At 37.0% G+C, this 15,220-nt stretch overlaps 1 protein-coding gene across 6 annotated transcripts in view; it reads left to right on the top strand.

Moving 5' to 3' along the window:
- fgf13 (fibroblast growth factor 13) overlaps positions 1-10,767 on the top strand; it is a 186,943-nt gene extending 176,176 nt beyond the window's left edge. For 5 of the 6 annotated variants that reach the window (XM_031890565.1, XM_012968625.3, XM_012968624.3 and 2 more), the window contains 2 exons: positions 4,788-4,986; positions 9,129-10,767. In XM_031890565.1, coding sequence (XP_031746425.1) covers positions 4,788-4,986; positions 9,129-9,265 — 336 coding nt within the window. In that variant the 3' untranslated portion in view covers positions 9,266-10,767. The remainder of the gene's footprint in view (positions 1-4,787; positions 4,987-9,128) is intronic. The other variant, NM_001079101.1, reaches the window with a different exon arrangement.
- Positions 10,768-15,220: the final 4,453 nt, after the last annotated feature.

Genomic DNA, 15,220 nt, shown 5'->3' with positions numbered 1-15,220 from the left:
CATGGATAAAGTAAAATCAACCAGAATGAATGAGGTTTTAAATTTGCCCATTCAAAAGTATAATTAAAAAAATGTAATTCATTACACCATGATATACACCTTTTTGTTTTTGTAGATTTGCACTTGATCACTCCAAGGGTTTGCATTTACCACCCTTATTTCATTTTACAGAATAAACTTTCATATCTGCCATTCATTATATTCACTTGGACTTGGCTTTCTTGGCTCAGTCAATTCCATCTGAATTTATAAATCCCCATTTCACATTTTTTGTAACCATTCATATAATTCTAATTGATCTATTAACAGACCCGTTGACCCTCCTTCTGATGTGTAGACAATGTTACTAGAAACCTTGATGTCCAACATTATAGTTTATAAATGAATAAGGAGCAGGTTTGGCAACTTTAGTATGAGCTTAAAGTGGACATAAAAAGCTGTATAATAAAAGTCCTTTTCAAATTAACAATGAAACCAAAATTCATTTACATATTAACACATCCAAACCCATTATAAAGGCATTTAAAAATCCCAGCTGTCAATCATATATTGCTTGCCCCACCTCTATGCCTTAGGCATAGAGGCGGGGCAGACAATAACTTTAGCTTTCCATTCAGCACTACCTAGATGTCACTTCACATCTCACTTTTCCCCTCCCTCCTCCTCATCTAATTGTGTAGCCAGTGCATGGGCCTGGGCATCTGGTCCCCACATTCTGGCATATAAACAAGATTTTGGTATGATACAAAGCTTGTCTTCATAACAGTGTCCACAAAATGGTGCCTGCTGTGCCTGCCTGCTTGCTTTGATTAAGTAATTCCATGACGGAATGAAACAAGAATTATATATATATAGCAAGTAAAGTTTATTTTGCTCAACTAACAATATAGAAAATAATTTGGAGTTATTTCTTAGGGTGACAGGTCCCTTTTAAGAAATAGCATCATGAATACGGTTGAATGAACTAGAACACAGTGCTGTAACAATACGCGCTAAAATAGGGAGAACCGGCTGTGGAAGTTTGACATTACTTTCACGTACCCCAAATAACAGATTAGAATATCAGCAGTATTCTGTATATATAATTCAAGAATTATCAACATAATATAGAAGGACTTCATGGAGATTGGTTTTCGCTTAAGAATGAATTATACATGTTTGAACAAGTTAAAGTTATTTTCTAGTTCACTAGCCTTTCTATTCCATCAACCAGCATAATCTTAAGTAGATATTGCTGCATGATAGAACTAGACTAAGTCCCCAGTGTGGTGCATTCTGTATGCCTCAGTCATCTTATTCGCCCAAACATTCCACTGGCAAAATGAAAGGCATTTTATTCACCTTTCTTTAAGTCTACGGAAATAAAATTAATAATTAAATTAAATCCCACATGTAGAAATGGCAGTCAAGTCATCAGGTTAAAGGAAGGAAAGTCATTTTGGCATTTTACTGCCAATAGATTTTCTGCATTAGTGCCACCTAGAACAATATATTTATTTTTCAGAAAGCAATGCCATACCCGAGTAAAGAGCCCTAGAAGCTTTCTCTGTTTACTTAAGATAGCAGCTGCCATTTTAAATAGCTTCCTGCTCCAGCTCTAGCTGTTAGAGCTGAGATCACACATTCCTAAGGGTGAGGGGAGGGAGTTCTTAGCATTCTTATGGGAGGGGGGAGCAGGAGAGGGAAGAGAGCTGTGCAGACTCTGGCCATGGAATTAAATATGTTTCTGAGAGAGGAAGTGAGACACCCGAACAACATGTTTACAAAAATGGAGACAAGAAATCCTGTGTTTCTTTTGATAGAGGGCTCAGTGCAGCATTTCTGAGTGCTTATGGCTGTATTTACATAGACATGTCTGATAAAGCTTACTTAGATTTTACCTTTCCTTCTTTAAAGAGTGATTATACTCTTCTTAGCATCAAAGGTTTTAAAGGACATGTAAACCCCACACACACAAATTTAATCAGTGAACAGCCTTTTTGAAATCTTTCAATACCTGCCACTCTGGTCGTCCAAAGGTTAATAGTAAGGCTGCAACATCCCCTTAATCACTTAGATTTCCTTCTCCTCCTGTAACCCACTCGGCCCCCTCCCTCAGGAATTTGCTTTGACTTCTGGCTTGTGGGCATGCTCAGTTGTTCTCAGCTCAGATTACTAAACACACCCTCCAGTTCCCATAAAAACTCAGCTCTTGCTGTCTACTTCAATTTTTTTTGCCTGAGCTCAGCTTTACCATTACAGTGCTCAAACATAGCATAACTTTTATCAAAGACAATTCTTGATGAAATGTATGCTGAATAAGGGTCTCTGTGTGTGTATGCTGTGCAGGTTTTAAATGTAACTGATTATGTATCAGAGGAAAAATGGCCACCGGGTGAAAGCTGCTATTTGGTTTAGGAAAATGTGATGGTGCTGGCAAGCGGAGGGGATATATACAGTACAAATGATGCCATTTGGGTGGGGGAGACGTGCCCAAGTGATATACATTGTAGGCAAATGTAGGCTTAACATGTCCTTTAATGCATATACCAGTTTTCATGTGTTCATTCAGTCATCCAATGGCTGGACAACTATTGTAAACAATGTCTCAGCATCCCCAACAGGGCTCAGGGTTAGGAACAAATCATCTTTATAATGTAATAATACATGAGTCTTAATATAATCACTTTTCAGCTATTTGAATATGGCACTTTTAAATGGCTAGTAATATGTATATGATCTTTCTAAAACAAAAAATGTTAAAGCTTTCACTCTGATGTAATTATAGGGGGAATAAAAGCTTCTACACAAAGACAGAATTTTATAATATCTGAATATAGAAAAAAAACAAACCAAGCAAAGATAATAACAAGACTGCACTGCTTACACTAATCATAGCAGAAATGAATCAGTGCTAAAGAGACATACGGTACCAAGGCATTACTAATGCACAGGATAGTTAAAGGTTGTATTCATTCCTAATTATTCTCCTGCAGATTATAACAAGGATCGGGAAACAGTCACGGCAGTCGAGTTGTTTTTCTTTTCTTTTGCAGCACAGAGGAAAGCATTTCCTGCTATGGGAAATAAAAAGCATATGCTTAAGGAAATTCTGATTAAAGGTTTACGTCGCTTGATTAGGGCACTTTTATGGCTGAGATTTCAACAGAATTTTCCTCTGAGCTTCTTGTTGTCACAAACCACAAAGGATACATATTCAAAAGGGTTTATAATGTTTCCTTCTTTCAACCCACATAGTTTTGACTGCTGGCTCCTCCGGGGATATTGTAATTTGGCCCAGTAGCCTTTCAACTGGCTGTAATGGTTACCGTTTTGTAACGGATTTACGTGTTTCATTTTTTACTATCAACGATATTCTCTGAGGGAATGCGTTTTGCTTGGTATCCATGTGGAAGAACAACATGCACAACAAACACATATAATATCCATTTCAGCATTTACGATTGTGCTCAGACTAACAGCAAATAGAATTCAATACACTTTAGTTATGTGTAGGGTTTTCTGGCCAGTAAAAATGATACTAATTATTAATATGGAAGAATACAACAACAAGTGTATGAACGCTGGTATTTTTTGGCAACACTAGCTATGTGCAGTATGAAAAGAAATCAATTCAATTATTTGCTGGATACTAATAATACAGCACTGAGATAGATATTGATTGATACTGATGGAGATAAACACTTAAATAAAATGGAAATGTGTACTGTTTTCATGAAACCCTAAAGTGTAACACCATGGTGGTGATTTATCATTGTTTAAATTCACATTTTTTCCGTGGCTCAATTTTTTTTGTGCAACAACTCCCTTCTTATGGTTTCCAGAGACTCGAATGTTTAATATTTGTTGAGTGCAAAACTTTAACATCTAAAAGCTTGTGTGTTCAAGTAGGAATCAATGGGAGCTGTGCTAAGCAAGATTTATGCAGATTTACAATTCAGATTTTTTGAGTTTTTCACATTTTTTTGTAGATGGGTAGAATATGATTAATATACAGGTATGGGACCCATTATCCAGAATGCTCGGGACCAAGGGTATTCCGGATAAGGGGTCTTTCCGTAATTTGGATCTCAGTACCTTAAGTCTACAAAAAAATCAATAAAACATTAATTAAACCCAATAGTATTGTTTTGCATCCAATAAGGATTAATTATATCTAAGTTGGGATCAATTACAAGGTTCTGTTTTATTTCTACATAGAAAAAGGAAATCAGTTTTAAAATTTTGAATTATTTGATTAAAATGGAGTCTATGGGAGACGGGCATTCCGTAATTCGGAGCTTTCTGGATAACGGGTTTCCGGATAAGGGGTCCGATACCTGTATATGATAAAATTTGATATATTTTTTTTTCATGGTTTAATTTAACCAAGATTTTAATATTAACATTTTTTTTAAATAAATTAGCAAACATTTACGTTTGGCAAGGTTTTGAGTTTATTTGAAGTGAAAAACCTTTAAAACTCACAAATTTTAAATTTGATAAATAAGCCTCCCCAAATCACAAATTTGAAAATTGATAAATATGCCTCTATGTATAGTAAATGAATGGATAGATTGTGCAACAGCTTGTTCTTGACTGCCATAGAGTAGTGTTATGAGTGAAAGCACTCTATGCTGGATCTATATTTGAATAGAGACTGCTCTGATATTTATTTGTATATAACTGATATAATAATAATCAACCGATTTATAGGGAAAGGATTTCTGTTAAATGAGAAATTGTTGTTTAATAATGAATGTATTTAATGCACTGCAGGATTGGTCAAACATATCATTTCTCAACAGGAACATTTCACGCCTGAATGCAAATTCAAAGAGTCAGTATTCGAAAACTACTACGTGACATATTCTTCAATGATCTACAGACAGCAGCACTCTGGAAGAAGCTGGTTTTTGGGTCTCAACAAAGAAGGAGAAATTATGAAGGGCAATCATGTAAAGAAAAATAAGCCAGCTGCCCATTTTCTGCCAAAACCATTAAAAGGTAAGGGTTTTCAGATATCAAGTCATCTATTGTAAAGGGGGATCTCCTCAAAACAAGGTTTTTTTGCATTGAAAATGTTATTCTAAGCAATTTTCAGAGAGAATATTGTGCTTTTATATTTTTGACCTCAAACCACCATTTTGTGATGTTCTATGTGTCCCTCACTGATCAGCAACAAAAAAAAAAAAAAAAAAAAAAAAGATGTAAAGCATGTCAATATTTAAAAATATCTAAAGAGTTCAAGAGTACTAATACTGGGAAAATTTATGTTATTAAACAATATTTTAATTGCATGTCACAAAGAGTGATATACTTGATTACATGTAAATGTGGAGCTCAATATATAGGAAAAACGATTCGAAAAGTATGTGAACGTATCTTGGAACATCTGTCAGCCATTGGGAGAGGAGATTGTAAATCGGCTATAGCTAAACATTGTATGGAGAAACATGAGGGTAATATGGATTTTTATTTTCAAATTATAGACACATGTGGCCTTAATATTAGGAAAGGTGATTTTGAGAATAGATTATTACGTAGGGAAGCATTTTGGATCTATCAGCTGGGTACAATAGAGACATTGGGAGGTATGAATAGAAAGTGGGAATTAACCTGTTTCTATTGATTTTTGCCTATATATGGGTGGCCTTATAATATTAATATTATGATATATTATTTCCCTATTGCCGTTTGTATCTATTTTGCAATGGCTGAGAGGTGTCTGATAACGGGAAGTAGTGGGGTGAGTAAAAGTCACAGCTCTGTCCATTCTTTGACTGATATAGCTAGGGCACGTGCCTCCTATGAGTTAAAGGGGTGGACTTTAGTTTAGAAAACTAATGATGGCATGACATGGTGGTGTGTTACGGAATGGTAATATGGAGAGGGATTGGATACCTGGTGTCACAGTGGCAGCACCGTGGAATTTGGGAACACAGCAAGAGTGAAACTAGATAATAACCTGCACAAAGCAGAACAACAATCCTCCTACAATGGGGAGCAATTAACTCAGTCCTCTAAAGTAACTTATTCTATAACACAATCTGTAATCAATTTTCATGTAGAATGACTTCTACAGTGGAGGCATTCAAAAAGGGTCTTGATTTCTATAAATAAAAAAGAAAAATATACTACAGTAGATATTGTGCAGTTACAACAATAATATGCAGTGTGTACTGCAATTTAATGGCAGAGAAGGAAAGACCTTTTGGTTAATGGGAATTTATTGGAGAGAGAGAATTATATTTAGGACATGTAAAATGTAATCATGCTTTTTATCTTCAAAACTTCAAAGTGGAAAAACATTCTAACCTTTCTTAGTTTCACATCCAAACATTTTTGAAAGGTTTAATTGACCTGAAATGAACCCAGGAGGATGACAAGTAAACGTGCATGCTGTGTTATTAACATTGGTGCGTTTACATTCACAGCAAGGGCTAAGGCTGATGCCACATGAGGCGTAGGGCTGAATTTTTCGGCAAGCGGAAAAGCGCTTTCCTCTGAGCATTCTAAATAGTGAATCTTTCCTTATGATCTCCGGGCTTTCCATGATCTTAGTGCAGTAGTAATTGTATCAATAATTAGGTCAGATGCATCTTGGGTTTTTAAAGTGAGCGCTAAAATGGCAGAACTGTGACTATTTTATAATATTCAACTCATTCACTCTGTGCCGGGAACTTTGTTTCTTATCTGAAACCATATGAAAAGAAAGAACATATCTATATGAAATCTCACATCAGAACAGATTCTAAATTGTATTGGCTGTTGAATTGTTATGTGGAATAACAGAATAGTGATGCACCTGATAGAACTGCCATAGATGGGAATGATTTTTGTTTTGATTGTGTATGTACAGATATTAGTTTCAAAAACAGCATTTTGAGTTTACACATTATGGCTTACTTTACTCACACAAACCAGGAGCTCACGCAGATTATTGAGCTGAATATTCTGCCAGGCACCCCCTTCGAGTTTGGGGCTTAAGTACAGCCATTAATGCATTATTGTTTATACATTTCATCAATATTCTAGGGCAAAGCACTTTTTTTTTTATTAAGGGTTATGTAGTTTGTAAGTTTTACTGAATAATAATGATAAAATATGTGAAATTCTCTTATATAACAACTGTGGCCAGTTCACTTGCACCAGTGCAAAAACCCAAGGCTAATATTTGTTATTCTAATTGTACTTAGGTGATCAAAACTGCTACAACAGGGTGTTTATATTAAGGCATTGCCTGCATTCTATATATGACATTATTATAAAATACATAAAGATGTGAGGGGGCTGTGTATCTTTATGGGCTTTGCGTTTGAAATGAATAATGGAATATAGAAAGGAAGACGACATATAGATAACTAAATGGAATGAGTGAGCACGAATGACTGTTCCTGCCGCTGGCAAAATAAACCTAAAAATGTTTCTCATATCGAATGTAAGTTGCCCATGGAAATAAATAGGTAGAACATTGTATAGTTTGTCTGGCATATCCTGCCAGTTACTAAGGTAGCCCAGCAGTAAGAGAATACAAGTACAGGTATGGGACCTGTTATCCAGAATGCTTGGGACCTGGGGATCTTTCCGTGATTTGGATCTCCACAATTTAAGTCTGCTAAAAATCATTTAAATATATTGAATAAATCCAGTAGGCTTGTTTTGCCTCCAATAAGGGTTAATTATACCTTAGTTGGGATCAAGTACAAAGTACTGTTTTATTATTACAAAGAAAAAGGAAATCATTTTAAAAATTAGAATTATTTGCTTATAATGGAGTCTATGGGAGATGGCATTTCCGTAATTTGGAACTTTCTGGATAACGGGTTTCCGGATAAGGGATCCCATACCTGCACTATCATTTTAGGAATATGCAGTCACTTGTATATTTGTCTCTGTCCTTGTGTGAAATTCTGTTTGCCTGCTTTGCCAAACTCTTATCTCCACTTGTTATTCTTATACCTTTCTAAACAACATTTCCAGGTTCCTTGCAAGCTTAATGTTCTGAAATGATAAGTTAATGTATCCCCTGAAGTCACTTAAACACAGGATGCAACCGGCTACTCATATAATCTGAATAGGATTTGATATGCACTTGAGTTTGTTGGGTCGGGAGTATTAGAAATGGGATACATTCAAAGAATACAGGCACCAATTTGTTTTTGTTACTGAGGATCCTGGAGTGAATATTGAGAGGAAATAGGTGCTGCATATTACTATGGATGCTGCAGTCCAGCACCCATGGGACTAAATTTTTAGTTGGCTAGCATTTATTTCCATATCTATGGGTATAGCGCTAGTATATAAGAGTCAACCATGTTATGCCATAGCACCAAATGCCCACAGTCAAATACCGATATTTCTTTTCAAATTTGCACTGATGTAAATGATATATAATCTCTGTAAAGCACTGTGGAATAAACTGATAATATATAATTAAAGGAAAACGAAAGGCAAAATCACTTGGGGGTGCCAAAATGTTAGGCACCCCCAAGTGACTTTAATAGCTTACCTTGTACCCCGGGCTGGTGCCCCTGTTAGGAGAAAACAGCACCAGCCCGGGGTACCTGGAGCGGATCGCTTCCTTCTTCCTGCTTCCGTTGCTGAAATGCCAGCGGTGGGCGCATGCACAGTAGAGTGAAAAGCCGACTTTAATGTTCAAGTTCAGCTTTTCACTCTACTGCGCATGCGCGCGCAGCGAGTCAGGAAGAAGTAAGCACCAGCAGCTACCCCAGGTAAAAGGTAGGTGGTCAAAGTCACTTGGGGGTGCCTAACATTTTGGCACCCCCAAGTGACTTTGACTTTCTTTTTCCTTTAAAGGCTAATAATATTTAATATGAAAGGCTACTTTTAGGCTACAGTTTACACTTCCCTGGAGATGTTATTACACAAGTCACCCAGGGAGCCTGTTTATAAAGCTGCAATGGTAACTTTATGGCAGAAAAAAATACTGTAAAACTCTATGTAAAGTGTTAAGTAAGCAGCAATTTGTATAATGCACATGAAACAACGCAGAGTTTCCCTTAGACTTCAATTATATAGGCACCAGCTCCCTTCCCCTGTTTATAAAGTATGTAGATGGTAGTGGGTTATTTTTTTATATAGTAGAAATGTGTCTGATGTATTTGACTTATTTTTATATTTTTCAGTGGCCATGTACAAAGAACCTTCACTTCATGATCTCACAGAATTTTCCAGATCCGGCAGTGGAACTCCAACAAAAAGCAGAAGTGTTTCAGGAGTATTAAATGGGGGTAAATCTATGAGTCAAAATGACTCAACGTAGCCAGCTTCAGGCAAGTGAGGAGCTGCGTTATATACAGTAATGGAACCTTACCTCTGGATGCTGTTGAATTCTTACAAGGAGCCCTTCATTCAAGTACCCAGTTATTCAGGACAAGCACTGAACTTGCACAGGTCACTCACATTTAAGCCGTTAGATCTCCAGGGTGTCGCTGGATCCCATTAGAATGTGCTCTTTGCATCTCAGAAGGCACCCACACAGCCTGCAAAACATAAAGTGAAATAAGTCACGGAGAGGACGTACCCTGCTCTCGGTTTATATCACCTATGGTTTGGGGAGAACGAAAGCAGAAACATTTCACAGAACTCACAGCTGATTACAAGAAAAAACAAAATGCTTTCCAACCAAGAATAAAAGACCACTTTTGCTCTTCAAAGAAAATTTTACTGCTTATATGTTTTATAGGGGTGAACCTATACATTGTAAAACCTGTTGTTTTCTTGGCTTAAAGTTTTATATACACATATTATTCATTTGAAAAACTTGCAACGCTTTGATTTTCATCAGGCGCAGCTTTCTGAACTCTATAGGGTCTTTAAAGCTGGGTCTTAATATCAAAATCAGGTCTGAACTGAGGCGCTATGCTCAAGTAAACAGTGATCCTGTGATTTCAACCATACTGAAATATATCTTTTTTTTTAAATAAATTCTATATGTAGTGTCCTGGCTCACAGTATAGTGCAAAACCCTAATCCATTGACAAACAATTGTATTGTCAAATCCAAAACAGTGGAATATACCTTTACAGATACTATTGTCCACGTACATCCATTTCTCTGATTTCCATTTTTGTGTATAATGTTACATAAATGTTGTGTGGCTTCTTTTCTAGAAAAAAAATGAAAAAAAAAAGCTGTGGAATTAAGGTGAACATTTTTATAAGAAATGTCTTATTTGTAAAAGTCCTTTTTCAGTGTATGGCGTATGTATAGTAGAAATGGAGATAAGGGGCAGGCAAAGACAAGACCGTAGCCGTGCCTGCCAATCAATACGTTCAATGTTAAGTTAGGTTTTTTCCATTTGGTTTATCATCTCTGTTGCATGGGAGGAAGCAGGAGAATGGGATTAGACATGCATGATATGTTTTGGTTTTGTGCATTAACCATTGTTGGATTCAGCACCTCTAAAATATACAGTACATAGTAAGGGTAAGGGTTTTCATGTATTGTGCAAAATGTTCATCCTTTGTTGTAAACACCAAATGCACTGAAGAAGCAATTTATATTTAATGTGTATTTTTTAAACTATTATATTCATTTCTTTTCTTTATGTCACACTACCCAAAGGCTATTCAGTATTCTGGAATATAAGCAGGCTATGCATTTTTCTGTTTAACTGTTAAGTCACGATAATTTGTTCTGAATTTGATTGACTTCACATTCAGATGTTTCTTCCCGCCTTTTTTCTTTTTTATTTAAAATAGGACCCTGTTTACGTTGAAGCAGATTGTGCACTTGTAAAATAAAATGTTTCCTTCAACTGTATTAGTTCTTTGTTTGTCTGTGAAGATGTAACATTATTAAAGGGGAATGCAGTTGTCATAACCCCCCGTGCCTCTAATAACTGTATTTACAGTTTAGATGAAAGTACAGAGGCCTATGCATTGTATGTGTGGTTGCACCAACCCCAAGCTGGCCCACACTGGCAATCTGTAAATTCTGGCAAATGCTGGGGGGGCTGCTGTAAGATGCCATAGACAGTCACTATTTATGGAGCTGGTTGGGGTCTGTTTGGTCCTTTGCGTACATAAAATACCAGGAACTATTTGGAATGCCCGTCCGAACCTGACCCCAAGCAATGTTTACTTGCCTTAAAGCCAAGATTTAAACCTTTGCTCATTAACATTAATGGGTCATGTTGGATCACACTGTTATGCAAAGCTTATATTTATTTGTAGACTGGAGAACCAATAGGCCCAATACTGCTAAATGTGCTGCATATGTACATTGACTCTTTGATATCGCAAGAACAAACTTCAATCAATCAATACACTGTGCTGTCACACATAAATATTGCTTTATACTTCGGCTGATGTTAATATAGCTAATGCAGTTGATTACCTTGATCCCATAAGATCACATTTAACTGCAACTGGTTAACTGTCATACAATCCGATAAGAACACAATGATTAGGTGAATATCTGAAATATTGTACAGGCAGTAATGAAGCTCCTCTTATTACTCTGTTTGAGAAGCATGTAAAAAATTACATAAACTACAAAAGCCACTCCTGCTACACTTCCTTGGTTAATCCATTTCACCATGTGACATCCTTTTTAATGTAAATTTTGTAATTTTGTATCCTTTGCCAGGGGGTCCGTCAGACCTCCATTACCAGGTTTATGAGGTGACTGCCCCTATTCTCTCAGTAAGTGAGGAGCATGGAGATTAGAATGCTTAACCCAATGACAGTTTTCAGGAATGAAAGTCCTTCCAGTCAATAAGGAACTGAAGAAAACCGCTGCCAATTCAGAATCAGGTGGCTTTTGTCAAGAAACAAATTGATTGGTTACTACAGACTTCACAAGTGCAGCAGGATTCATGATTTCAATGACAGGGGAAGGACCAATACAGCTGGGACCCAATTTAGGAGACAGTTCTCATAAATGTTATTAGTGGAAAACCAGACCAGAGTATTGAAAGGAAGGTTTATGTCTTACATCAGTGAAAGTTTGTGTCAAGGATGAGTTTTCAAAACTACTTGCAACAAGGGGCACAACTATGGAGGAAGCACACTCTGCAGTTGCAGGAGGGGTGTGTAGGGGGCCCAGCCTGGCCCTAATTAATGAGCAATTTAATTAATGAGCAATTTTTATCTTGGTAGATTACATCAATTTACAAATCTTTTGGGTCCCTAAATTGAATTTTCTGCAGGGCCCACCAACATCTAGTTACATGACCTCTTGCAAACCAAATAGCAGTCCTGTAAACAAGATTGTCATTGGCTGCACAGACACCAGAAAGGAGAGAAACTTGAGCAAAGGAGGAAGGGTGCTAGCCATAGACACATAAATACAGTGGAGACTCAATGAGCATTATTTTGCTTTTATAATAAAAGTATCTTTAAAAAGTGGGCACATGGGTGTAGCTTCCCATCAAACTCTTGCCTCTATAAGCGAGGAGCACCAACACCAATGTCCAATGCATCCACTTAAATTAAATAAAGTAGATGAGATTCTGGGTGTTTAAGGGTGGGGTTGAAGCGAAGGCTCCTTTCAATGATGCAATAGCCTCCAAGGCTTGATTGGTCTAAGCACTGGTTTCCCTCATTAGTGAATAAGAGGCAGTATGTCAGCAATTTGACAGAAGAAGCCATAGGCAAGCTAAACACAGCAGTAATATAGACAGCAAAGGGCACCTCCAAAACTTGCTTAATGTGATACTGTAGAGCAGGGGTCCCCAACCTCTCTTACTTGTGAGCCACAGTCAAATGTAAAAACACTTTGAAAGCAACACAAGCACCATAAAAGTTCATGGAGATGCCAAAAAAGGGCTAAAATGGACCATTAGGGAGCCTCTATGCTACTATCAGCTTACAGGAGGCTTTGTTTAATATTAAATCTTGTTTTTATACATGCTTTGGGGCCACTGAGAGCAACATCCAAGAGGCTGGTGAGCGACCTGTTGCTAACGAGCCACTGGTTGGGGATCACTGCTGTAGAGCTTCGTACACCTCCTAAACTCACTCAGTGCAGCTCTACTGGGTTTCATAGATATCTGTGCTTGTCACAATTCCACAAATGTTTTTTTCTCACAATATACATATATCCTTATAAACTTCAAGTTCTCACATCAGAATGAGTTTAAAATTAAAGGGATAGATACTCAGCCCTACTATCAGTGCTGCTCTGACTTCTTGCAATGCTTTTGGTACATATTTGGGTGCACTGTCAGTGTAGTGGCCACTGCAACTCTGAATCATGTCAAGAAGAAGGGAGACAAGAGGTTTTTAATGCTTCTTTGCTGTCTATGATCTTTGTTATAGATATTAGCAAGGTCAACTGTCAGAGCAACAGCCCTGGTTTAAAGTACTGTAGAGTATACAGTATATAGGATAATATACCCTGCAAAAAGAAAATGCCGCACTCACAGGACTTAGTGATGAAAAAATAAACCTATTTATTTCAACGTCAACCTAACGTTTCGGCTGCTACCACAGCCTTTCTCAAAAGGATAATATACCCTTGTGTCAGTTGGAAGGACCTACTGGTAAATAAAGCAGAGAGATTATTATATAATCCCCTTATACACAGTATTTATACACAGTTATCATATATCTCCTTAAGCGCCTCTTCCTGTGGGTATGGGACTAACCCGCACATCACTAATAGATTTGCCTAGTGCAGTCCCATTAAGGGTACACGGGGCTTGCATATTTTTACATCCCAGGTGCATGACCTTACATTTATCCACATTAAATCTCATCTGCCACTTAGCCGCCCAGATTGCCAGTTTGCCAAGATCCTGCTGCAAGGTTGCCATTTCATCTGCAAACACTGATACATTGCTTATAATACCCTCCCCTAAGTCATTAATGAACAAATTAAACAAAAGTGGACCCAGTACAGAACCCTGAGGGACCCCACTGAGAACCTTACTCCAAGTAGAGAATGTACCATTAACAACCACCCTCTGTACCCGACCCTGTAACCAGCTTTCTATCCATGTGCAAACAATTTTACTAAAACCTACAAACCTAAGTCCTTGTTCTCAATAACAATAACATTTATTAATATCTCAAAATTCATTTAAACAGTAATTATATTTCAAATCTGCTTAGAATTTCATTTTATCTCATTATGCAAAAAACAAATCCCCCTCCTCCACAACATAAAAATTCGGCCTCCAACCCAGTGCATCTGTTGAGTTCAGTCCCAACCCCGACACAGAAATTGGCACCATGTTTAAAGAATGTACTTGAATACATTTGCTTGCCCAGAATTTATTGATGTGTTTCACTTTTTCTGATTGGAGATCTAAATCGTTCTTATATATTCAGTATAGAAAATCATTTCCCCACTTTTTTTTAAATCTAAGCCAATTTGGTTAGAATATGCTTGTACTGTAAAGCTCCATAGGCCAGAAATAATGAAATGCTGCTGCCTTTGAGCATTGATACTGTCAGATTTCTCCTTTAATCACATTATGTCAGATTAATAACAGCATCTCTTTGCAACATAGACTGTCTGGTTCATAATGTAATGTTTGTAATTATGTTTGTATTTCTGTTAAGCGAGATATTGACTTAAGCGAGTATATTGATAATCTTTAGCTGTGCCTAATGAAGCTTTCAAAAATCCTTTACCTTTTATATTTATATATGTGTAACACATTTATATCAAAAGCTGATTGAATATACATACAGTTTTAGAAAATTTAGTTAACAGCATGATGTGCTTCAGGTGTAATTTATTATAAAGTAATACTCCATGTATATATAAATGAATGTACACAATAAAAAGCACTGAACACCGCCACTATTTAACATCACTTTCAGACCTTGCAGAATCCATTAAAGTAAATGGAACAAATTCAAGTGGCAAACACAGATGCCAACTCAGTTCTGAAGTGATTTGGGTGCATCTCAGCATCACTTGCCCTGCCCATATTCTACCCAAGGTTCATCCCCCAGAGTTCAGGGAATAAAGAGAGGAGAGTTTAAAATTTCCACAGTCACTTGTTGCTGACCCATGTATTGAGATCCATCAGTCACCTTTGTTCCTTAAGAGCACAACCCCATATTGGTAGCAAATGTTAGCAGGTATCACAGCTAGGGGTTATGCACTTCATATTCTCATAATGAGTTACCTAGAAGTTGCACAGCTTCTGCCCTGGTAAATTGCTACATTGTCTCCTATAGTGCCATATTGTTCTAGCATTTTGAACCAATCTCCCCTCAAAATTGCTTCTAGCATTGTATAGGTAAGTTTAGACCAG

This window comes from Xenopus tropicalis, chromosome 8 (assembly GCF_000004195.4).
Source record: "Xenopus tropicalis strain Nigerian chromosome 8, UCB_Xtro_10.0, whole genome shotgun sequence".
In the NCBI taxonomy this organism is placed as follows: Eukaryota; Metazoa; Chordata; class Amphibia; order Anura; family Pipidae; genus Xenopus; species Xenopus tropicalis.
The sequence above is the reverse complement of the archived record's forward strand: the minus strand, read 5'-3'. Positions and strand labels throughout refer to the sequence as shown.